General features: G+C 42.0%; 2 protein-coding genes across 2 annotated transcripts in view; one reads left to right on the top strand and one right to left on the bottom strand.

The window, feature by feature from the left end:
- The window catches only part of LOC135499096 (uncharacterized), an 83,514-nt gene that overhangs the window by 19,543 nt on the left and 40,858 nt on the right, over positions 1-23,113 (top strand). The window contains exons 9-14 of the mRNA XM_064789753.1: positions 2,263-2,382; positions 4,299-4,440; positions 5,205-5,333; positions 5,979-6,104; positions 19,798-19,889; positions 21,910-21,933. Of these exons, the coding sequence (XP_064645823.1) occupies positions 2,263-2,382; positions 4,299-4,440; positions 5,205-5,333; positions 5,979-6,104; positions 19,798-19,889; positions 21,910-21,933 (633 nt within the window). The remainder of the gene's footprint in view (positions 1-2,262; positions 2,383-4,298; positions 4,441-5,204; positions 5,334-5,978; positions 6,105-19,797; positions 19,890-21,909; positions 21,934-23,113) is intronic.
- Positions 10,244-17,140, bottom strand: LOC135499099 (complement C1q tumor necrosis factor-related protein 3-like). Its single transcript, XM_064789759.1, has 4 exons — positions 17,085-17,140; positions 14,688-14,839; positions 13,330-13,446; positions 10,244-11,574 (listed from the first exon to the last, which is right to left on the bottom strand). Exons 2-4 carry the CDS (start codon positions 14,836-14,838, stop codon positions 11,126-11,128), a joined length of 717 nt encoding a protein of 238 aa, XP_064645829.1. The 5' UTR covers position 14,839; positions 17,085-17,140; the 3' UTR covers positions 10,244-11,125.

The following is a 23,113-nucleotide window of genomic DNA, read 5'->3' as shown; positions in this document are numbered from 1 at the left end:
GGCCAAATCCTAAATTCTTCAAAATGCCATTATTCCTAGTAATGACTTGCCCGATTGGCACCAATTTTATATCATAGGTACATCTAATTCTAACAACCATTCAATGTGTCACCCGGGTCTTCTTTGATTTGACCTACTTTTCAAGGTCACAGAGGACGAATGTACTGTAAATGGCCATTTTGGGGAAATTGTAATTGCTTGGACCTACATCAAACCTAACACTACATGACACAATACCATGCTCTTTATCCATCTTTCCTCCACATGAGGTGAGCACAATGGCCCTGGCCATTTCATTCCAGGACGCTAGCACAATACCTCTCTCATAGGGACGCTCCACTGGACGAGAAGGAAATCTTATGCTCATGTAAAAAGTTGCAATTTTTTATTTTCCTCGATTCCTTTTTCCAGGACGCTGGCTCAATACCTCTCTCATAGGGACGCTCCACTGGACAAGAAGAAAATCCTATGCTCATGTAAAAAGTTGCAATTTTTTATTTTCCTCGATTCCTTTTTCCAGGACGCTAGCTCAATACCTCTCTCATAAAATTTTCTCTTGTAGTGTGTGGCAAATTCTAACACTTATTTTGGTTTGAACAATTGAAGAATAAAATTTTCTCTTGTAGTGTGTGGCAAATTCTAATGACATTATGACCAGATATATGTGCCAAGGTGCTATCGCCTTTCAGAGTTGCTGTAAACAAATACATAGATATAGACAAACTGTCGAATTAGTGCTGATTCAAGTCTGAAGATCTGACACAAACAATTTGGTGTGAAAGTATTAGCTTTACACTTTGATTTGAAGTGCAATAGTACTACTTAGGCTTAGGTGTCTCTAACCTTGGTCTCTAACAAAACATTCAGGGGCTACATTCAGAATCAGCAACTCAAAATGGCATCAGAGGCAGATAGGTGGGCACTGACAGAGCTGTGCATGCACGCCCGACTTTGAGAGTTGGAAACAACTTCTCATAGCGGGCAGTCCTTACTCTCGTTTGGACAAAATGCACTTTAATTCCAGCTTGTGCCAGGAATTTGTTGTGGTTAAAGTTTTTCTGAATTTCTCCTAACTGGGGGAATACTTCCAGAAGAATTTTTAATCGCAACAATTAATTGAATGAGATGCAGGCACAAAGTTTCAAGGTGCCACTTGCTTGAGAAGAGAATAAAGGAATTTTTGGAAACGGTGCTTGAAGTTGAAGGGTGCCAGTGCCAAAATGAAGAAGTGGTTCATGTATTTTACCAAACTGATTGAAGTTCGTTTCAAACTTTTTAATCATTGAATGAAAATGTGTCATGCTGAATTTGATCACATAAAAAATTGGCAAAGTGAAAATGAAAATTTGAATAAAAAATGCACCCTATTGTAAACAAGTAACTGCACTTGCTGGAAAATGTGAAAATTGATGGCACAAAATCTGCTCCACTGGACGAGAAGGAAATCCTATGCTCATGTAAAAAGTTGCAATTTTTTATTTTCCTCGATTCCTTTTTCCAGGACGCTATCTCAATACCTCTCTCATAGGGACGCTCCACTGGACGAAAAGGAAATCCTATGCTCATGTAAAAAGTTGCAATTTTTTAATTTCCTAGATTCCTTTTTCCAGGACGCTAGCTCAATACCTCTCTCATAGGGACGCTCCACTGGACGAGAAGGAAATCCTATGCTCATGTAAAAAGTTGCAATTTTTTAATTTCCTAGATTCCTTTTTCCAGGACGCTAGCTCAATACCTCTCATAGGGACGCTCCACTGGACGAGAAGAAAATCCTATGCTCATGTAAAAACTTGCAATTTTTTATTTTCCTCGATTCCTTTTTCCAGGACGCTAGCTCAATACCTCTCTCATAGGGACGCTCCACTGGACGAGAAGAAAATCCTATGCACATGTAAAAACTTGTGATTTTTTATTTTCCTCGATTCCTTTTTCCAGGACGCTAGCTCAATACCTCTCTCATAGGGACGCTCCACTGGACGAGAAGGAAATCCTATGCTCATGTAAAAAGTTGCAATTTTTTAATTTCCTAGATTCCTTTTTCCAGGACGCTAGCTCAATACCTCTCTCATAGGGACGCTCCACTGGACGAGAAGGAAATCCTATGCTCATGTAAAAAGTTGCAATTTTTTATTTTCCTCGATTCCTTTTTCCAGGACGCTAGCTCAATACCTCTCTCATAGGGACGCTCCACTGGACGAGAAGGAAATCCTCTGCACATGTAAAAACTTGCAATTTTTTATTTTCCTCAATTCCTTTTTCCAGGACGCTAGCTCAATACCTCTCTCATAGGGACGCTCCACTGGACGAGAAAGAAATACTAGAAATCTTCCAACAGATGGTGGCAGCCATTCGTCACATTCACGAACATAACATACTACACAGGTTAGTCTCTGCAAAGTTTTCTATATATCAAATTTAGAGAAGTCGAATTTTATATAAAATTTATATGAATTTTACTTGCCAAATTTTGCCAGTGTATCTGTGATCTATTTTAGTATTTGTGACTCACCACAGCAAAATGAGTCGCATGTCGCTTCAAGCTTGACAGGTTGAGACTGACTGGTTGTTCATTTCACTATTGTCTGCCTAATGTGAAATCGATTTCTTCTATAATAGTTGTACGTCCACTACATGGAAAATCCCGGCGTTTTTAAACCCCGGGGATACTCCGAACCAGAAAAAGCCCGGAGAAGACACGGCGAGGACTTCCACTACATGGAAGCAGTTATTGAACACGGCGACAGATGGCGTGGTCTATATGAAATTCCTGTAGAACTCTCCGATTTTTTGTTATTGTTGGAGTCGCGATTGACCGACACAAAATGCGCAGTGGTAACCACGCCGCCTGTCGCCGAGTGTAGAAACTTACTAACGCCGGCGTTTTTGTGATTACACTATGTATAAAACGCCGTGCTTAAATTAGCCCCCATTTAGCCCTGAATCCATCGCCGTGACAAGAAAACACCGGCATTTTCTAGCACCGGCGTTTTCGAGGGGAAAATTAACAGGTGTAAGCGCAAAAACTCCGTACCAACACTGGCGTTTTATGTAGTGGACGTGACTCTTATGTCCTGGTGTCATTTTAGGCTCATCTTCTGTGAGACATGCGACCCATTTTGCCGTGGTGGGCCACATTTAGTGTCCTCCCTGACTGTTTTGAATGTGTCGGACCAACAAGGTTAAGACAGTGCCACCTTACTGGGCATTTTTGCCAGCGTAATACACCAGAAAAACGCCAATCTCCCTATCGGCGGTCGAGTGTTGTCCCTTCTTCTTCCTCTTCAGCATTCACTCTGCCCTTGGAGGTGATTTTCTCCAGGGAGTATTCCTCCTCCGAGGCAGGATGAGCGTTTATGCATGCCACTACGGTTATGCACCAATTGGGTTATTGGCCTAGTGAATCCGACTTCGGCCAGAGGTAGAGTCCACGCAAGCTACTCATGTTTCTCACTTGGTGGGGTATTTAACCTGCCCTGGCATAGACACCAGATACAAGGAACCTTGGTTTAACATCTCATTCGATGGACTGTGAAGAACCAGGAATTTACGTTCCTCGTAAGCCATGCCGGTTCATCCTGAAATACAATCCTGAGTTCTCCCCAGGATTAGACCCAGGCCCTTTTGCTCTTGCGTCTCTGCTGCAGGTGCATGCATGGCCAAAGCCCACACAGTTTGTATTAGATGCTTTTAGGCCTAAGGGATTATATTGATAGACGTAGATTTTCCTGAGCGTACGTGAACTACTGCGGATATAGCTTCTTCCTAGAGCGAATAGAAAAATATTCGACAGTCTGACTTGTTCATCTTGTGATGTCATGAGGTCACATGACTTAGTGTGGGTTTTTCAAAACGTCTTTGGCAGATGGCCAGTCTGACGCGATTAAAAGAGCGATTTTATAATAAATCTAATCAAAAATGGAAAATTTGAGCTTTACATTTGTGATCAACAATCAAAAACGGTTGTATTTCCGCAAAGTTGTAAATCACATCATAGTATCACTTTAAGCCTTTTAGCAGTAAAATTGTCAATGTTTGACCGCGACTCATCAAATACTGCGTGGGGTTGTGAATCTGAAATTTTGATATGATATTCCGGACAGTCAGGCAAGTTAATGGTGAAAAGTAAACTGGTAGTTGACCACGGACACTTTTTGATAATCGACAAATTAGACAGACTTTGATATTTCCACTCTTTTATTTCCTTCTTTTCAGGAAAGTTGTTGATTTCGTTAGTGTCGGTCTGCATTTTCTTGAGTAACTTCTCCTAATAAAAAAAATGATTTTGATAATTTCTCCAGGGATATGAAAACGGCCAACATCTTCCTGACAAAAGAGGGCGTTGTTAAAGTCGGCGACTTTGGAATCTCAAAGATAATGTCAACAGCTGATAAAGGAGCGAATACAGTGCTGGGAACGCCTTATTATATCAGCCCTGAAATGGTGAGTCTCTAAATAGAAAGTGCTCATTGAGAGCTTTCCAATGAATGGTCATGTAAGTAGGTTTAGAAATGGTACCATAAGAAAGGGCTCATTGAGAGCTTTCCAGTGAATGGTCATGTCAATAGGTTTACAAATGGTGCCATCAGAAAGTGCTCATTGAGAGCTTTCGAATCAATGGTCATGTCAACAGGTTTACAAATGGTACTGCAAAAAAGTGATCATTGAAAGCTTTACAAAGAATGGTCATGTCAATAGGTTTACAAATGGTACCATAAAGGGCTGAGAGCTTTCCTATGAATGGTTATGTCAAATGGTACCATCAGAAAGTGCTCATTGAGAGCTTTCCAAAGAATGGCGATGTCGATAGGTTATCTAATGGTACCATAAGAAAGTCCTCATTGAGAGCTTTCTAAGGAATGGTCTTGTCAGTAGGTTTACTAATAATACCATCAGAAAGTGCTAATAGAGAGCTCTCCATTTAACTCAAAAGATAGTCATGTCTTCAAGAGAAATTTTTAGTGAAAAATGAAAAAAAAACTTGTCTTTACAATTGTCATTTTCTTGATATTTTTTGCGATGTGTGGTATACGATTTAAAAAAACTTCACTCGTGGCTGATCCTTGTCATCCAGATCGCACTCGATGATCCTCTGCAGCCTGAAAGCATGTGACCTGCCGTCTCGAGCTTTCAGGCCGGAGAAAATCATGTCATGCGACCTGGTGACTCGGATCAGGCAGTTTTGTTATTATTTTGTTCTATTACAGTGCGAAGGCAAGGAATACAATGACAAATCGGACATCTGGGCACTCGGCTGCATTCTGTATGAAATGGCTTGTTTACAGAAGACGTTCGAGGGATCGAATCTGCCCGCCTTGGTCAATAAAATTATGAAGGTAAGAAATTTAAAGGGGTTCACTGTTCATATTTACTGGTGGTTCAGGAAAATAGCATTCCACGAAGATGACGTCACGGCAGCTGCTGCCCTCTGTATCATTCATGCTAAAAACAATGCAGGGTCAAAGATAATTGACTATGAAATAAGCTCAAATGCGTAGAAATAAGTGTCGATGTCCGACTGTCACGTGACTAAAACGTCATCAATATCTTATGCAAATGACCTTGTGAGATATAAATAGTAACTTCGCGGGATGCTATTTGCTGAAACTAGGTACAGGTATTTTAGTTCCTCACAACAACACCAGATGTCCCCAGCTACTCAAATGTGTTTAATGTGGTTTCTCTGGCCTGGGGTGTCCTAATTGAATAAATTGTTCAACTGCGAGGGTGAGGTGGGGTATGCCACACCTCATTTTAGGTAAAAAATGGTGGAAATCGGCCAAAATTACCACTCCCACTTTTTAGAGCATAATCCCAATATGCTCCAACTTATCATTGCTGTTTTATGAAAACCAGGGGTAACGACGAAGGTTTGAAGAATTTCGATGAGTGTATCACAATTATTTTTGTGAGATTTCGGTGATAAAAATGCCCAAATCCTTGGCACTGAAGGAGTTAAATTATTTTCATTCACCTTCCAGGGCCAGTTCGCCCCAGTGAAAGGAAACTATTCAGAAGATTTCAAGAACCTGATAAAGGACATGTTAGAACGTGAGCCTGAGTACCGACCGTCTGCCAATGAACTCATGTATCGACGGTTACCAGAGGTAGGGATGATATTTATTTACAAATACAGTCAGACCTCTCTATTAAGGACACCCTCTGGACTGACAAGTGCTGTCCTTAATGGAGAGGTGTCCTGATTGGAGTGGTCAAATTGAATGAAAACACCCAATTCGGGACCAAAACTAGTGTCCTTAATAAAGAGGTGTCCGCTAAGGGAGGTTCTACTGTACAGTCCCGTAGCGGACACCTCTGGAACCTCCTGTAGCGGACACCTCTCTATTAAGGACAACCTCTCTATTAAGGACAACCTCTCTATTAAGGACAGCCTCTCTATTAAGGACAACCACTCTATTAAGGACAGCCTCTCTATTAAGGACAACCTCTCTATTAGGGACACTAGTTTTGGTCCCGCATTGGTTGGTGCCATTCAATTTGACCTCTCTAACCAGGACACCTCTTTATTAAGGACAGCACTTGTCAGTCCCGAGGGTGTCCTTAATAGAGAGGTTCTACTGTATGGCCTATCAAAAATAGCAGCCAATAGGGGGGCGGCACCGAGTTGTCTAACATTTCTGATGGTCATGACCTCATGTCCTGCCCGTGGCGTTTTTTGTGTCAATTTCACAGCAAGGGTTCAGAATGACAGGCAGATAGGCCCTGGAGCTAATCAGGATGGAGAGGCCTAGGCCTGTTTAAAGTGATACTATGATGTGATTTACAATTTTGCGGAAATATGTCCGTTTTTAATTGCTGATCACAAATGTAAAGCTCAAATTTTCCATTTTTGATTAGATTTATTATAAAATCGCTGAATGTAAACCACCGCGACCGCGAAAATGTTCATGTTGTGATGTCATCAACGAAAATGGCATCGAAGCGAGCCGTCCAGGCGGGATTAAACCATCAATTTCTAGAAAATGTGCATTTCGAATCGAATACCTTACCGATTTATGAGAAAGTGACGTAGTCATTTGTCAAAAACAGCTAAAAGATTATGTGGTGAAATTTGACACGAGTTATCCTTTAAGCTGTGATCGTGTCTTCTCTCTGATAGATAATAGAGTAGTATTTATCAGTCCCAAACGAGTTCATCTAGGCAGGTTCTGCTGATTAAATGTTGAACTTTCTTACTCACTTTTAACTCTTGCACTTAACTTCTGAACCATGCTGTTCAGCTTACATGGTAGAGCATTGGAAGGGGTGAAATATTGTCATCCCAAGGACATACACAGCCATTTTTTTTTTCTTTGATGTGCATGTGCTGGTCATGCCCCGAGATAATGAACCGGTGTTAGATCGGTGATTCTGAAGTATCTTCGCTGCAGGGTCATTCAGGGCTGCGTACCTGTACGGAATGGCCGTATTTTGGTACGACTGAATTCCCGACTTTACGGAATACGGTTTTTACCGTTATGGTACGGCCTTTACAGTGCTGAAAATACGTTTTTTTTCAACTTAAAAATACGTTGTAAAATGTTTGTATACGGTTTAATTCTTGAAATAAACATTCAAATTTCTAGTTTCATTTAGTTTCTTAGCCTTTAAACCCGATATCTGATCCTGGCGGGCCCGATATTAGAAGTTCCCACGCCCGTCGCCAAGGAGAGTTTTCTTTATTCAGTACGCAATATACTGATTAGTCTCGCGCACCGCGACACCAATCGTAGTTATCACCCTATTTTGAGGATCTGGAAACTTGTATCACATGTGTACAGCTGCTGTGCGAGACTACCCTGCATAGAATAATGGCGGCGGCCAACAGCGTTGGTGTGCCTGTTTTGAAATTTACACTATGTCATGATACTACGGGAACTTATGGCAAAATACAGGAAAATTTCAGCAATATTACAGGAAAAATTATTAGAGGGTAAGCAGCCCTGGTCATTCATGGCAATGACTCATCACCATGCATTGCATTGTGGGTTTGATGGCAATGTGTATAAATGACGTCATGAAACCCGTCAACACATATCTGACGTCGAAGCTTACATAAAAGATAAATTAAGAATAGCATTGCGCGAAGTTACTATTTATAGCTCACAAGGTCATTTGCATAAGATATTGATGACGTCTTAGTCACGTGACAGTCGGACATCGACACTTATTTCTACGCATTTGAGCTTATTTCAAAGTCAATTATCTTTGACCCGGCATTGTTTTTAGCATGAATGATACCATAGAGTCAGAGAGAGAAATATTCAGAACAATTATGTAGTATTTCCAACACTCGGACATGTGCCAGATTGAATCTAACTGCCCTAGTTAGAAAGCCTGCAGCCATTACGAAACCGCATGTTTGTCCGACATTGCCTGTAATTCAGCGATGGGGAAATAGAGGGCAGCAGCTGCAGTGACCTCATCTTCGCGGAATGCTATTCAGAAGGAATTGTGCGGTTAGACCTCCCTCACGTAAAAGCCAGATTTTATTATGAATAATGAAATGATACATCACATATTACATTTTGTAGGAAGTGCTATACTTCACCACAGCAACTAGGACACACCATCTACAACATCAGACTTAAAACGTATATCGAAATGCTTATAAAAATGTGGAGCTTGGTGGTGTCATTCAAAATGCGAAGACTGTTGCCATTTTCAGGAGAGGGCTTAACACCCACCTTTTCAGACGATGTTTTTAAACCGCATTCGAGCAAATCGTTTGAATTTCGCAGCACGTCAATGTAAATCTCATTCCATTCCAACTCAAACAAGACATTCCAGGTAGTGTGGAATAGAACACTGGGTATATTTTCTCTCCTTAACAGTACTCGATTGGTTTATTCAGCAAGTTTAACCTCTTGAATACCTTTAGTTGCCGCAATTGCGGACATTTATTCCAACATCTCTGTACCTTTAGTTACCGCAATTGCAGACATTTATTCTAACATCTCTGTACCTTTAGTGTCCGCAATTGCAGACATTTATTCTAACATCTCTGTACCTTTAGTTACTGCAATTGCGGACATTTATTCTAACATCTCTGCACCTTTAGTTACCGCAATTGCGGACATTTATTCCAACATCTCTGTACCTTTAGTTACTGCAATTGCGGACATTTATTCTAACATCTCTGCACCTTTAGTTACTGCAATTGCGGACATTTATTCCAACATCTCTGTACCTTTAGTGTCCGCAATTGTGGACATTTATTCTAACATCTCTGCACCTTTAGTTACCGCAATTGCGGACATTTATTCTAACATCTCTGTACCTTTAGTTACTGCAATTGCGGACATTTATTCTAACATCTCTGTACCTTTAGTGCCCGCAATTGCGGACATTTATTCTAACATCTCTGTACCTTTAGTGCCCGCAATTGCAGACATTTATTCTAACATCTCTGTACCTTTAGTTACCGCAATTGCGGACATTTATTCTAACATCTCTGTACCTTTAGTTACCGCAATTGCGGACATTTATTCTAACATCTCTGTACCTTTAGTTACCCCAATTGCGGTCATTTATTCTAACATCTCTGCACCTTTAGTGTCCGCAATTGCGGACATTTATTCCAACATCTCTGTACCTTTAGTGTCCGCAATTGCGGACATTTATTCTAACATCTCTGTACCTTTAGTGCCCGCAATTGCAGACATTTATTCTAACATCTCTGTACCTTTAGTTACCCCAATTGCAGACATTTATTCTAACATCTCTGTACCTTTAGTGCCCGCAATTGCAGACATTTATTCTAACATCTCTGTACCTTTAGTTACCGCAATTGCGGACATTTATTCTAACATCTCTGTACCTTTAGTTACCGCAATTGCGGAGATTTATTCTAACATCTCTGTACCTTTAGTTACCCCAATTGCGGTCATTTATTCTAACATCTCTGCACCTTTAGTGTCCGCAATTGCGGACATTTATTCCAACATCTCTGTACCTTTAGTGTCCGCAATTGCGGACATTTATTCTAACATCTCTGTACCTTTAGTTACCGCAATTGGGGACATTTATTCTAACATCTCTGTACCTTTAGTGTCCGCAATTGTGGACATTTATTCTAACATCTCTGTACCTTTAGTGTCCGCAATTGTGGACATTTATTCTAACATCTCTGTACCTTTAGTTACCGCAATTGCGGACATTTATTCTAACATCTCTGTACCTTTAGTTGCCCCAATTGCAGACATTTATTCTAACATCTCTGTACCTTTAGTTACCCCAATTGCAGACATTTATTCTAACATCTCTGTACCTTTAGTTACCGCAATTGCAGACATTTATTCCAACATCTCTGTACCTTTAGTTACCCCAATTGCGGACATTTATTCCAACATCTCTGTACCTTTAGTGCCCGCAATTGCGGTCATTTTGTACCGTTTTATCATTGATACTACGGTACTGCCCGCACACTTCTATGGCTATATTATGATCACTCTGTATCGTCTGCTTCCACTAGAGTTCCATTCTTTACCAATAGATGGCTATACATATATAAATATATTTGTCAAGCATGTTTAAAGGGGCACTGTTGCAAACACGTGTATTGACCATTCCAGTGAAATATCTTCGATTTCACGTTTGTTTTCGTTGCATTCACGCCATCGTTTATGAGTCGCCTGTCGAATTGGCCGCGTTTTAGTGCAGATGAGGCACTTGCCCATTCAAAATAACAGTACAATGAATATATTACAGAATCATATCAATAATTGAAAATTGGGCCCAGTACAGGGCGTGCAATTAGCTTCGGTACTCAAGAGGTCATTTTAAAATGGGAAAATTGTTTGTAAAGTGTTCAGTGTCGTTGATCTTTACCTCTTGAATCCCGGTGACCAACAAGTCGGTCATTTTGAAATCACGTTTTTTCCCAGCGACCGACAGGTCGGTCTCAGTGATATTTTTATTCCCTTGAGCTAGGACGCTAGCTTATTGCTTGTTTTAGCGTGTTTGATGTACAGTAGGGTCAGTAAGAGCATGCCTGGGTAGATGGCGCCTCGGTACCGGACTTTGGCAGTTGTATGCGGGCGCTATACATCGTGAAAGTCAGACCCAATTTCGCAACCACGTGACCACCCTGGGATCCCGGGATTTTCAAGTTTTGGGATTCAAGAGGTTAAGTCTCAAAAAGCAAGAATCCGCTGAAACTCAAAACGGAGGGCTTGGTGCCGTAGTTCATGGTGCTACCCGCAGCCAACTTCAACCAGACCCGGTCGTCACGGAGAAGTTGAAGGACGATCTGGTTTCCCGCGTTCGGGTACGGGTTCTTGTCCGTGTGGTACCCCCAGGCTGACGCCCGCTTGTTCCCGTTGACCATCAACGACACCAACGTGTTCCCGTTCCCGCCGAGCGTATTGAACATGAAGACGTATATACCGTCGACCGGCGCCGTCACGTGGCTGGTGTAGGAACTGAAGGCTTCGCCAACATTCGTGATGACGTGGTCGTAACTGATGTCAAAGTCGTAGCCGAATTTCCCGTACGTCAGGTTTCGTTGGACGGAGAAGGCGATCTTTGTCGGTGATTTGGCGGGGGTTCCTGGCTCCCCTCTGGAGCCACGCTTCCCTGAAAGAAATATACAGTTGAACCTCCCTGAGAGGACACCTCTCCATTAAGGACAACCTCTCTATTAAGGATAACCTCTCTATTAAGGACAACCTCTCTATTAAGGACAACCTCTCTTTTAATGACACTAGTTTTGGTCTCAAATTGGTTGTTTCCATTCAATTCTGTAATGGACCTTTCTGTGTATTGTTTGGTATGATCTGGCTCGGCTCTACTTGTGTAATGATCTGACTCAGTTCTACTGGTGTAACAATCTGGCTCAGTTCTACTTTTGTAATGACCTGGCTCAGTTCTACTGGTGTAATGATCTGGCTCAGTTCTACTGGTGTAATGATCTGACTCAGTTCTACTGGTGTAACAATCTGGCTCAGTTCTACTTTTGTAATGACCTGGCTCAGTTCTACTGGTGTAATGATCTTGCTCAGTTCTACTGGTGTAACGATCTGGCTCAGTTCTACTGGTGTAATGATCTGGCTCTGTTCTACTTGTGTAATGATCTGGCTCAGTTCTACTTGTGTAATGATCTGGCTCAGTTCTACTGGTGTAACGATCTGGCTCAGTTCTACTGGTGTAATGATCTGGCTCTGTTCTACTTGTGTAATGATCTGGCTCAGTTCTACTTGTGTAATGATCTGGCTCAGTTCTACTGGTGTAATGATCTGGCTCAGTTCTACTGGTGTAGTGATCTGGCTCAGTTCTACTTATGTAATGATCTGGCTCAGTTCTACTGGTGTAATGATCTGGCTCAGTTCTACTGGTGTAATGATCTGGCTCAGTTCTACTTATGTAATGATCTGGCTCAGTTCTACTGGTGTAATGATCTAGCTCAGTTCTACTGGTGTAATGATCTGGCTCAGTTCTACTGGTGTAATGATCTGGCTCAGTTCTACTGGTGTAATGACCTGGCTCAGTTCTACTGGTGTAATGATCTGGCTCAGTTCTACTTGTGTAATGATCTGGCTCAGTTCTACTGGTGTAATGATCTGGCTCAGTTCTAATTGTGTAATTATCTGGCTCAGTTCTACTGGTGTAATGATCTGGCTCAGTTCTACTGGTGTAATGATCTGGCTCAGTTCTACTGGTGTAATGGTCTGGCTCAGTTCTACTGGTGTAATGATCTGGCTCGGTTCTACTGGTGTAATGATCTGGCTCGGCTCTGCTGGTGTATAGTGATGCAGGTTTTGCCAGACGCACGTTGCTGCACAACAATACCAAAAAGGCTCCAGTATGGATCAGTTCGAGCGGCCCAGTCATCGAGAGGTTAACTTGCAAATATTTTTTTTTTGGCCATCAGAGTCTGAGTGATAAAATCTCACCAACGTTGTATCTAGGGTATCAAAAATGCCGTGCTACAGTGTTCTCCGCAGGGTCTGTGAATGGTGAATGTGAGGTTTTGCCAGACGCACTTTGCTGCACAATGACACAAAAAAGGCCCCGTATGGATCAGTTCGAGCGGCCCAGTCGTCAAGAGGTTAACTTGCAAATATATTTTTTTTGGGCCATCAGAGTCGGAGTGATAAAATCTCACCAACGTTGTATCTAGGCTATCAAAAATGCAGTGCTACAGTGTTCTCCACAGGGTCTGTGAATGGTGAATGTGAGGGTTTGCCAGACGCACGTGGCTGCACAATAACACAAAAAAGGCCCCGTATGGATAAGTTCGAAGAGGTTAACGGTAGTCAAGAGGTTACTGCTCGTGCCATAAAATGACTTGCCCAAGGTCTCAAGCATTACTTAGATATTACACTCACTTACCTTTCAATCCTTCGGCCCCTTTGTCGCCCTTCTCTCCGGGCACCCCCGGGGCCCCGGACGCCCCGTTGTTACCATTATTACCATGGTTACCGGGCATCCCAGCTGGACCGGCGGGCCCTGAAAAAAAGGGAAATAATATTTTTTTCAAAATTGATACAGATTGCCACAGTTGCTGATTTTCCACTTTAAGATTTAAGATTTAAGGGCGTATCACACGCATGGTCTGGTTACATTTGTACCAACAGCAGTGGTCGAGTTTGTTTGTGAGTTTCCCTGTTCGAGGGCGACATCTACTTAAGTTGCCAGACTCTTTAACCCTTTCCCTGTGGGCGACGTGTGTTCGGGATCAAACAAACGAGAAATAAAATGAAAGTTTGTGGGAAAAATAACTTTGTTAGATTAAGAGAAGATTACAAAGGCTCATGATGATAGACGCCATTTCCGACGAAAGACACTGTCCCAAAGAAAGCTAAATTCCGTGAAGGATATCTGATGCACGATGACTACAGTAAGCTAGCAATGTTTGCGGCACGCAGTTATAGGTTATGAAACTGGTTCAAACGTCTGAGGCCAAGGTGAACCGTAGTTTTAGGTGTAATTTGAGGAGATGATAAAATTTTGATAGAGCGGGCCATGGCGGAGGGTACGAGTGTGCAGGCCCGAACCAAACATGGTTATAAGTGACACGGAAAGATGGCACCAGCAAGCAAACTGAAGCAGACGAGCATCAAACCCAAACGATGTGCATAGCCCGTCGTCAACATGACCCCATGTTGTGGGGGTGACGTGCATGGCACATCATCCACATGGCCCCTTGTGGTGGGGGTGAACATGGTCCCATGTTGTGGGGGTGACGTGCATGGCACATCATCAACATGGCCCCTTGTGGTGGGGGTGAACATGGCCCCATGTTGTGGGGGTGACGTGCATGGCACATCATCAACATGGCCCCTTGTGGTGGGGGTGAACATGACCCCATGTCATGGGGGTGACGTGCATGACACGTCATGCCCTTCTAAAACATTTATTCACCAGCACTTGGTCGTAACATCTCAAAATATGCCAAACACACTCGGCAATAGTTAGTTTCATCCTTATAGTATAGATGGCGACACTTTTGAATACATGTAGTTGCAACCGTTCAGTTCAAAGTTAGCTCCACTGTGTATTAGTGGTGTTGACTATCAGCATGTGGTGGCGCTGGCCGAAAAATGGCCTCCGCAGGGAAAGGGTTAAGGTACACCCTGGTTGGTCCGACATTAACCCTTTCAGCGCAAGTCACGCGAATTATTGACGGTATTTTCCATCCCTCGTGATATCATGAAGAATTAGCGAAGAATATTTTCAAGTGGCTCTACCTGGTGGCCCGGGTCCGCACTGACATTGCTGACATGTCCCCTGATTGGCGTCTTTTGCGGCGGTCTCTCTTTGCTGGCGGCCATGTTTGTTTGCATCGACGAGAAGGACAGCGGCCAAAAGCAGGATCGATGCGAGTCTTCGTGTTGTCATTCTGGAAAATATTTAGCCGAGAAAAAAGGTCAACTGATAAGAAATTCTAAAATTCTGAATTTAGAACAAACGGCACACTACAGTGTAAATGCACTATGCGCAGATGAAGCCTTGTTTTAAATCAGCGGTTATGGTTAGGCAACCATGGTTATGGTTAGGCAACCATGGTTATGGTTAGGCAACCATGGTTATGGTTATGGTTAGACAACCATGGTTATAGTTTGGCAACCATGGTTATGGTTAGGCAAACCATGGTTATGGTTAGAAACCATGGTTATAGTTTGGCAACCATGGTTTTAGTTAGGCAACCATGGTTATGGTTAGGCAAACCATGGTCTACAGATGTAAAGAAATTATTTGATGAAAAATTAATTTTGAATTTTGCTAATTTGGCAATAGGGGGCGTGTTTTGAGATTGTTCTGCCAGTTGGCTGAAAAGAGTTGAAATATCAACGTCTGTCCAATTTGTCGATTATCAAAAAATTTCCGTGGTCAACTACCAGTTTACTTTTCACAATTTACTTGCCCGTCTGTCCGGAATATCATATCAAAATTTCAAATTCACAACCCCACGCAGTATTTGATGCGTCGCGGCCAAACATTGACAATTGAACTGCTCAAAGGCTTAATGGTGGTCTTGTCTCTTGAGGGAAAATCATGAACGAAACACTACTGCCATCTATCGGATATTTACGGAACTGCATATTAGTCTATAACCACCAAAATATTCAATGGCTTGATTGCACGCTCGACAACAAACAGAAACGATCAAGAAAGAATCAGAAATCGGTTTTAAGGGTGTTCATCGGAAAGATAATCAAATGATATATGGTTGGTATGATTTCCCGTCACAATTCGATAGAATAAGATTTTTGACAAGTTTTCGCAAAACTACTGGTGCGTCCTTTTAGACATCCTGGCAGTTCTAAAAGGCCAGTTTAAAGGACACTTATAGCGAAACGCTTATAAAAATGGGGAGTTTTGTACGGCCCGGTTAAAACCTAAGGCGGGAATAAGCTTCCATTGATGAATCTTAGTAGTTTTCAGTTCCCCTTAGGTAGTTGATTAATATGAGTAGGGCATCTGGAACATTGCATAACACTACTGACTCCAGTCAATGAACTGCATAGCAGGTAACTTAGTCACCAATTTAGTTATTTTTAATTTTACTACATTCAGCTAGTCGAGGTAAAGACTTGAGTCACGACTGGATCTCTTTAAACAAAAAGTAAAAATGGATAAAAAAAATTATTCAAAAGACTGGTACAGCATTTCTATGACACATACTATAGTCGTAGTTCCACCTATCATAAAACCCCGTGTTTTTTCAAGACCCGCGTCTTCGCCGTGTGTCAAAAAACCCGGGACGCACTTACACCTATCAGTGGTGTTAGATAATTGTTAATAGCCCCGGCGACAGGTGCGCTGTAGGTAGGGAGCTCTCCTGTGTTTCTTTCCCGTTGGAGGGGGAATTTCGCATGCGCAATACCGAGGCAACTACACTGCGCCATCTGTCGCCGGATCTTAGAACTTGCAATTGGCGTGTCTATTCAGATTCCACCTATCAAAAAACCCGTGTTGAACACGGGTCTAAATTAGCCCCTGATTAGCCCCATCGAGCTCGATGGGGCTAATAGACACGGGGATTTGACACACGGGTCTATTTAGACACGGCAATTCATAGGTGTAAGCCCAAAAGACGCGGGGATTTGATAGGTGGAAGTACGACTATTATGTATCTATGCATGAAATAATTATGCAAATTAAAAAATTAATTAAAAGGAGTTTATAGGCAGCAGCCAGGTAGGCAAGATTAAGTTACATGAAATTGCCAATAGGTGTCTCACCTATGTCACTGTATATCGAAACTGTCCACATTTGCGCCAGGAATATCAATTGCAGTGAAACCTCCCCTAGCGGACACCTCTCTTATTCAGGACAACCTCTCTATTAAGGACACTTGTTTTGGTCCCAAAGTGGTTGTTTCTGTTTCTACCCAATTAAACTTCTCTAATCAGGACACCTCTCTATCAAGGACAGCACTTGTCAGTCCCGAGGGTGTCCTTCCTAGAGAGGTTCTACTATGTCACTAAATAAAATACAACCCTATTCCATAATTCTGCATATTAGCCACAAGAAGACCACCAATTTGACCCCCTGGCCCTTGCCTGTAGTCCCCCTCTAGTATCAGGGGGGGGGCAATTTGGCCAAAATGATATCAAGAAAGTTGAGAAATTCTAACCAACCTGCTTTCTGTCTGGCTTTTCTTTGTACCGCACCTCCGAATAAAGTCTCCGCCGTAGTCTGCACTTCGAAAATGAACTCCAGAAAATTCATCATTTCGTGGTTTCCGTAGCAACCGATGATTAATCACACTTAAAGAAACGATGCATATTAATTGAGTGGTCGGCCCGAGAAGTCTGCGGCGTGATTTAACGAACGGATTTAACGAGGCGTTTTAATTAGTCGCGGTTTATGCACGGTAATGCAGAGAGGTTAATTGAGGTGACCTGATGTTAGTCTGTGCACGTTTAACCCTCAAAGGAAGGAATTTACCCACAACATCCTTGAATGAATGGTACCATTAGAAAGTGATGACTGAGAGCTTTCAGCCAAATGCTAAAATCAGTAGGTTTACAAATGGTACCATTAGAAAGTGATGACTGAGAGCTTTCAGCCAAATGCTGATTTGAGTAGGTTTACAAATGGTTCCATTATAAAGTGCTGACTGAGCGCTTTCAGACAAATGCTAAAATCAGTAGGTTTACAAATGGTACCATTAGAAAGTGATGACTGAGAGCTTTCAGCCAAATGCTAATTTGAGTAGGTTTACAAATGGTTCCATTATAAAGTGCTGACTGAGCGCTTTCAGACAAATGCTAATTTGAGTAGGTTTACAAATGGTTCCATTATAAAGTGCTGACTGAGCGCTTTCAGACAAATGCTAAAATCAGTAGGTTTACAAATGGTACCATTAGAAAGTGATGACTGAGAGCTTTCAGCCAAATGCTAATGTGAGAAGGTTTACAAATGGTACCATTAGAGATTGCTGGCTGAGAGCCTTGAGCCAAATTCTATAAAAATCAGTAGGTTTACAAATGGTACCATTAGAAAGTGCTGACTTAGAGCTTTCAGCCAAATGCTATAAAAATGAGTAGGTTTACAAATGGTTCCATTATAAAGTGCTGACTGAGCGCTTTCAGACAAATGCTAATGTGAGTAGGTTTACAAATGGTACCATTAGAAAGTGCTGACTGAGCGCTTTCAGGCAAATGCTAATGTGAGAAGGTTTACAAATGGTACCATTAGAGATTGCTGGCTGAGAGCCTTGAGCCAAATTCTATAAAAATCAGTAGGTTTACAAATGGTACCATTAGAAAGTGCTGACTGAGAGCTTTCAGACAAATGCTAATGTGAGTAGGTTTGCAAATGGTACCATTAGAGAGTGCTCATCATACCTTTCAAATGAAGGTCATGTCAATAGGTTTACAAATGGTACCATTAAAAAGTACTCATTCATACCTTTCTGATAAAGAGTCATTTTAATAGGTTACAAATGGTACCATCACAAAGTGCTGACTGAGAGATCTTTGACAAATGCTACTGATCATTAGTTTACAAATGGTACCATTGATTAGTTCTCAGCGATACCTTCCATTGAAGGGTCTTGTCAAATTTACAAATGGTACTGTCATTTAGTGGATTTCGATAGCTTTCCAACAAATGCTCCTGTATTAAAGTAGGTTTTCTAATGGAACCATCACAAAGTGCTGACTGCAAGCTTTCCGACAAATGCTAATGTCAGTAGGGTTTTTTTTACAAATGGTACCATTAGAATTGGCTCATCAAGAGCTTTCCAATAAACGGTCATGTTGTTAGCTTTGATCCAGGGCAGATCCTAGGATTGTGGATGGCCCACATGCAATGGGGAGATGTACCCGGCAACCAGCCATTTCCTTTCATTTCCGATAACCCCCTACCCACTCCAACACTTGGATATTGGGACGTGGCTCAGCTAACATACGATGGGAGACACTGGCACAAAGTGGGCTGAAGTTGTCCTGATACATTTTCCACCCGACAGATTGAACAACCATAGTGAATCTTCTATTTCAATTGAATGACTGTACAAAAAGATGTTAAAAGGTAACTTGGTGGGCTAAACTTACCATAGTTTAGCCCAAATCCAAATACAGTGGAACCTCCCTATTAAGGACACCCTCTGGACTGACAAATGCTGTCCTTAATAGAGAGGTGTCCTGATTAGAGAGGTCAAATTCAATGGAAACAACCAATTTGGGACCGAAACTACTGTCCTTAATAGAGAGGTTGTCCTTAATAGAGAGGTGTCCTGATTACAGAGGTTAAATTCAATGGAAACAACCAATTTCGGACCGAAAGTACTGTCCTTAATAGAGAGGTTGTTCTTAGGGAGGTTGTCCTGAATAGTGAGGTTGTCCTTAATTGAGAGGTTGTCCTTAATAGAGAGGTTGTGCTTAATAGAGAGGTTGTCCTTAATAGAGAGGTTGTCCTTAATAGAGAGGTTGTCCTTAATAGAGAGGTTGTCCTTAATAGAGAGGTTGTCCTTAATAGAGAGGTTGTCCTTAATAGAGAGGTGTCCGCTAAGGGAGGTTCCACTGTAACATCTTAAGAGTTGGGGCAGTTTTACCCGACAGGGCTAATTTCATCCCCTTTATGGTACCCTGAAGGCCCTGCGCTGTCTTTCCATTGCTTTTCAATGTGCTGCTCCAACCCTGTGGAATCAACTCCCTGCCAATATCAGGAAGGTCGAGAGCACATCTGTTTTTGCTCGCCATCTCAAAACCTTCCTCTTTGCTCGCTACAATAGACAATCATTATTTCTGTACATTGTCACCGATCACAATTCTGTGGAATCTGGCACTTTAAATACTAGTCATTTTCATTCATTTTCAACTGAAAAAAATGCAATCGTTTCAGCTGATACGTAAATATGAGGACCCAGCAACAGATTATGATGACGATCTCACAACTTCTGCCGACAGTACCATCATGGCCAAGAAGAAGACAAGGTAAGGTTTTATCAGAGTCGGTGCATAGGTGTCCCTTGGGATGGCGCCACCATCTGGGACATTTGACCTTAATGATACATTTGTGGTTTGTTCCAAGATGATGAGAAATGTTTCACATCAGTCTCTTTTTCACAAATTCTCTTTGATTTACATTAAATCACCTCGTATGAAGCTTTACGTCCTGCCGCTTAAATCCATTCAAAAATTCATTCCGACCAAAACTGCTCCAAAGAAAGGCCCGCGATGACAGTGTAGGAAATTTTAACATACACTCTCATGGTTGGGCCAGAAATTCTTTCATGGGGGGACAAAAAGAAAAGAAAAAAAATTGAAAATTGTTTTTTTCTCAAATTTTTTTTTTTTTTTTTTTTTTTTAGAATATCACCCCTTTTAGAGCTTTTTGCACCTGAAAGCGCTTACAAATCTGCTTCTTAGTAACTAAAAATGCCACTTTAGATTTCAAACATAAGTCCCCCGCTCTGGATGAAACCCTGAGAAGGTGGATATCCAGCTGTTGATTTTCGTCGGTATATCCCTATATCCCTTCTTGAAGCAAAGGTGAGTATTTGTACCCCCCCCCCGTCCCCCCCGCTGGCAGAACCCCGGCACTCAGACAATCCGTTGCCAATGTGACGTCCTGGGGCGCCATGATGTGGCATAAACATTTTGCATGGGGTACATTTCCTGTACAATGTCATCCATTTCTGGTGCGGTCATCGATCTCCGTTAGTCTTCGAGCAGTCCACATGTTAAAGGAACAACTCGGACATGAAATATGTTGGTTTTTCGTACAAACTGGCTTCCAGCTGGGCCTCTACTTCTCCAAAGATCGTTGATTTGAAAAAAACAATGAACTGCAATAAACAATGCAAAAGATGGGAGGGTGACATTAGGCCTGCCTGAAATCAACATGCCATTTTCAAAACTCGCCACACTGGCGAAAATCATTATTAGAGATCAGCATCTGTGTTATACTACCAGTGGTGACGCATGGTGTCAAGCTGGCACATTATCCTCCTGGCCAGGTAAATCCCACCCCCAAGTTATCCCTTTAACCTTAAAATCCTAACTGGCCGATATCCGGCCACGGATTTTCGTCGGTATATCCCTAACTGGCCATTAGCCGCTCGCCAGTACGGACCTAATCTCAAGCGACACCATCGCCATCTTTACTTAGGTAATGAAACTAAGGCCGCTTTTTGACCAGTGATATACAGTAGAACCTCTCTATTAAGGACACCCTCTGGACTGACAAATGCTGTCCTTAATAGAGAGGTGTCCTGATTGGAGAGGTCAAATTCAGTGGAACAACCAATTTGGGACCAAAACTAGTGTCCTTAATAGAGAGATGTCCTCTAAGGGAGGTTCCACTGTATTGATGAAATATTATTGGAAATTTAGTAGCTGGCTCGTACAGCTGAGCTTTGGATGTCCTTTTGGGTGAGAATTGCTGAAATAAAGCATGGAAATGCATCAAAATGTTCCAGAATCTAACGGGTTAACTCTGACCAACCATATTGGTCTAACCTCAATGAAACGTCTACCAGTATACAACACACACCAGTGTGCAACCCAAAAGCTTAGATCAGGATCTGCGATGTTCCTTGAGGTCCCTCGGTTCAAGTGCCAGACTCTTGGTGGCCGTTCCTTTGCAGTAACTGCTCCAAAACTGTGGAACCAGCTGCCGCAAAAGCTCCGTAACATTGATTCCCTCCGGACTTTCAAGTCCCTCCTAAAGACCCACCCTTTTGCAGTTGCCTTTGGGAAAAAAAGTGCTCCAGAATACCCACTCGTTGAGTAACTCGAGCGCTCTACAAATGCCAACATTATTGATTGATTGAATGTTTTGCATCAGTGGTGAAATTATGTGCAATAACTCTAGCTCTCATAAACGCCATCAAATTCTACCAGTGAGTGTAAATTCCCGGCTTACCGTCCCAAATTCGTCTATATATGTTTGAATATTTGTAATTTGTAAATTGATTCTCATCGTGTAATTTTCATTTTCGCTGCTGCGCAGCCATGTGGCTGGTTTGGAGAAAAGGTAACGTTATCGGTTGTTATTTTTCATTTTTCACCTCCCATCAAAATCGATGGTCTGTTCTTCTACAATAATGTGATTCATCACAGCAAAACCAGTCGCATGTCGCACAGAAGATGAGCCTAAATGACACCAGGAGACAATGGAAGAAATTGATGTGCTCATATTTCATAAAATGCAGACAATAGTGAAATCAACAAGCGATTCGTCTCAATCTGTCAAGCTCAAAGCGAAATGCGACTCATCTTGCCATGGCAAGTCACATTTGTGACCCGTCACAGCAAAACCAGTCGCATGTCGCACAGAAGATGAGCCTAAATGACACCAGGAGATAATGGAAAAAAATTGATGTGCTCATATTTCACAAAAGGCAGACAATAGTGAAATGAACAAGCGATCTGTCTCAACCTGTCAAGCTTGAAGCGACATGCGACTAGTTTTGCTGTGACGAGTCACATATTCCTGATTTTCCATTGAACTGTAACCTGGAAATATATATTACACAGGCATTTTGCTTGTTTTATTGCGTTCCTCAGCCGCTAAAAGCTCAAAATTTTCAAATGTCCGTGCACAACAGCTCTCATTGTTCTGCAAAATTTGCCCGCTAAAGAAATTAAAAGCTGCAGTAGACGATTTAAAACCTGCCGCAAATCTTTTCCCGGTTACAGAAGTTATTTCACCGAGTGGTTGCATCTCTGACGTGAGATTGGGATTCGAGCGCTGATTCCAGAGATGTGTCCACGTTTGGCTTTCTTTAGTTATGGGGTTCAGGTGATGTGAAATTGGGCAAAATGATTCGCATGTCGCACAGAAGATGAGCCTAAATGACACCAGGAGACAATGGAAGAAATTGATGTGCTCATATTTCATAAAATGCAGACAATAGTGAAATCAACAAGCGATTCGTCTCAATCTGTCAAGCTCAGAGCGAAATGCGACTCATCTTGCCATGGCAAGTCACATTTGTGACCCGTCACAGCAAAACCAGTCGCATGTCGCACAGAAGATGAGCCTAAATGACACCAGGAGATAATGGAAAAAAATTGATGTGCTCATATTTCACAAAAGGCAGACAATAGTGAAATGAACAAGCGATCTGTCTCAATCTGTCAAGCTTAGAGCGACATGCGCCTGGTTTTGCTTTGACGGGTCACATTTTTTCCTGGATTCATTGGAAATGGCA

The sequence above is a fragment of the Lineus longissimus genome, chromosome 14 (genome assembly GCF_910592395.1).
Source record: "Lineus longissimus chromosome 14, tnLinLong1.2, whole genome shotgun sequence".
Classification (NCBI taxonomy): domain Eukaryota; kingdom Metazoa; phylum Nemertea; class Pilidiophora; order Heteronemertea; family Lineidae; genus Lineus; species Lineus longissimus.
The sequence above is the reverse complement of the archived record's forward strand: the minus strand, read 5'-3'. Positions and strand labels throughout refer to the sequence as shown.

What these genes read in the sequence shown, in the direction of transcription:
- LOC135499099 (XM_064789759.1), bottom strand. Translation starts at nt 14,838, where the DNA reads ATGACAACACGAAGACTCGCATCGATCCTGCTTTTGGCCGCTGTCCTT. An exon ending in GTGCGGACCCGGGCCACCAG is followed by an intron (nt 13,447 to 14,687) that starts GTAGAGCCACTT and finishes CCTTTTTTTCAG; the next exon opens with GGCCCGCCGGTCCAGCTGGG. An exon ending in AGGGGCCGAAGGATTGAAAG is followed by an intron (nt 11,575 to 13,329) that starts GTAAGTGAGTGT and finishes TATTTCTTTCAG; the next exon opens with GGAAGCGTGGCTCCAGAGGG.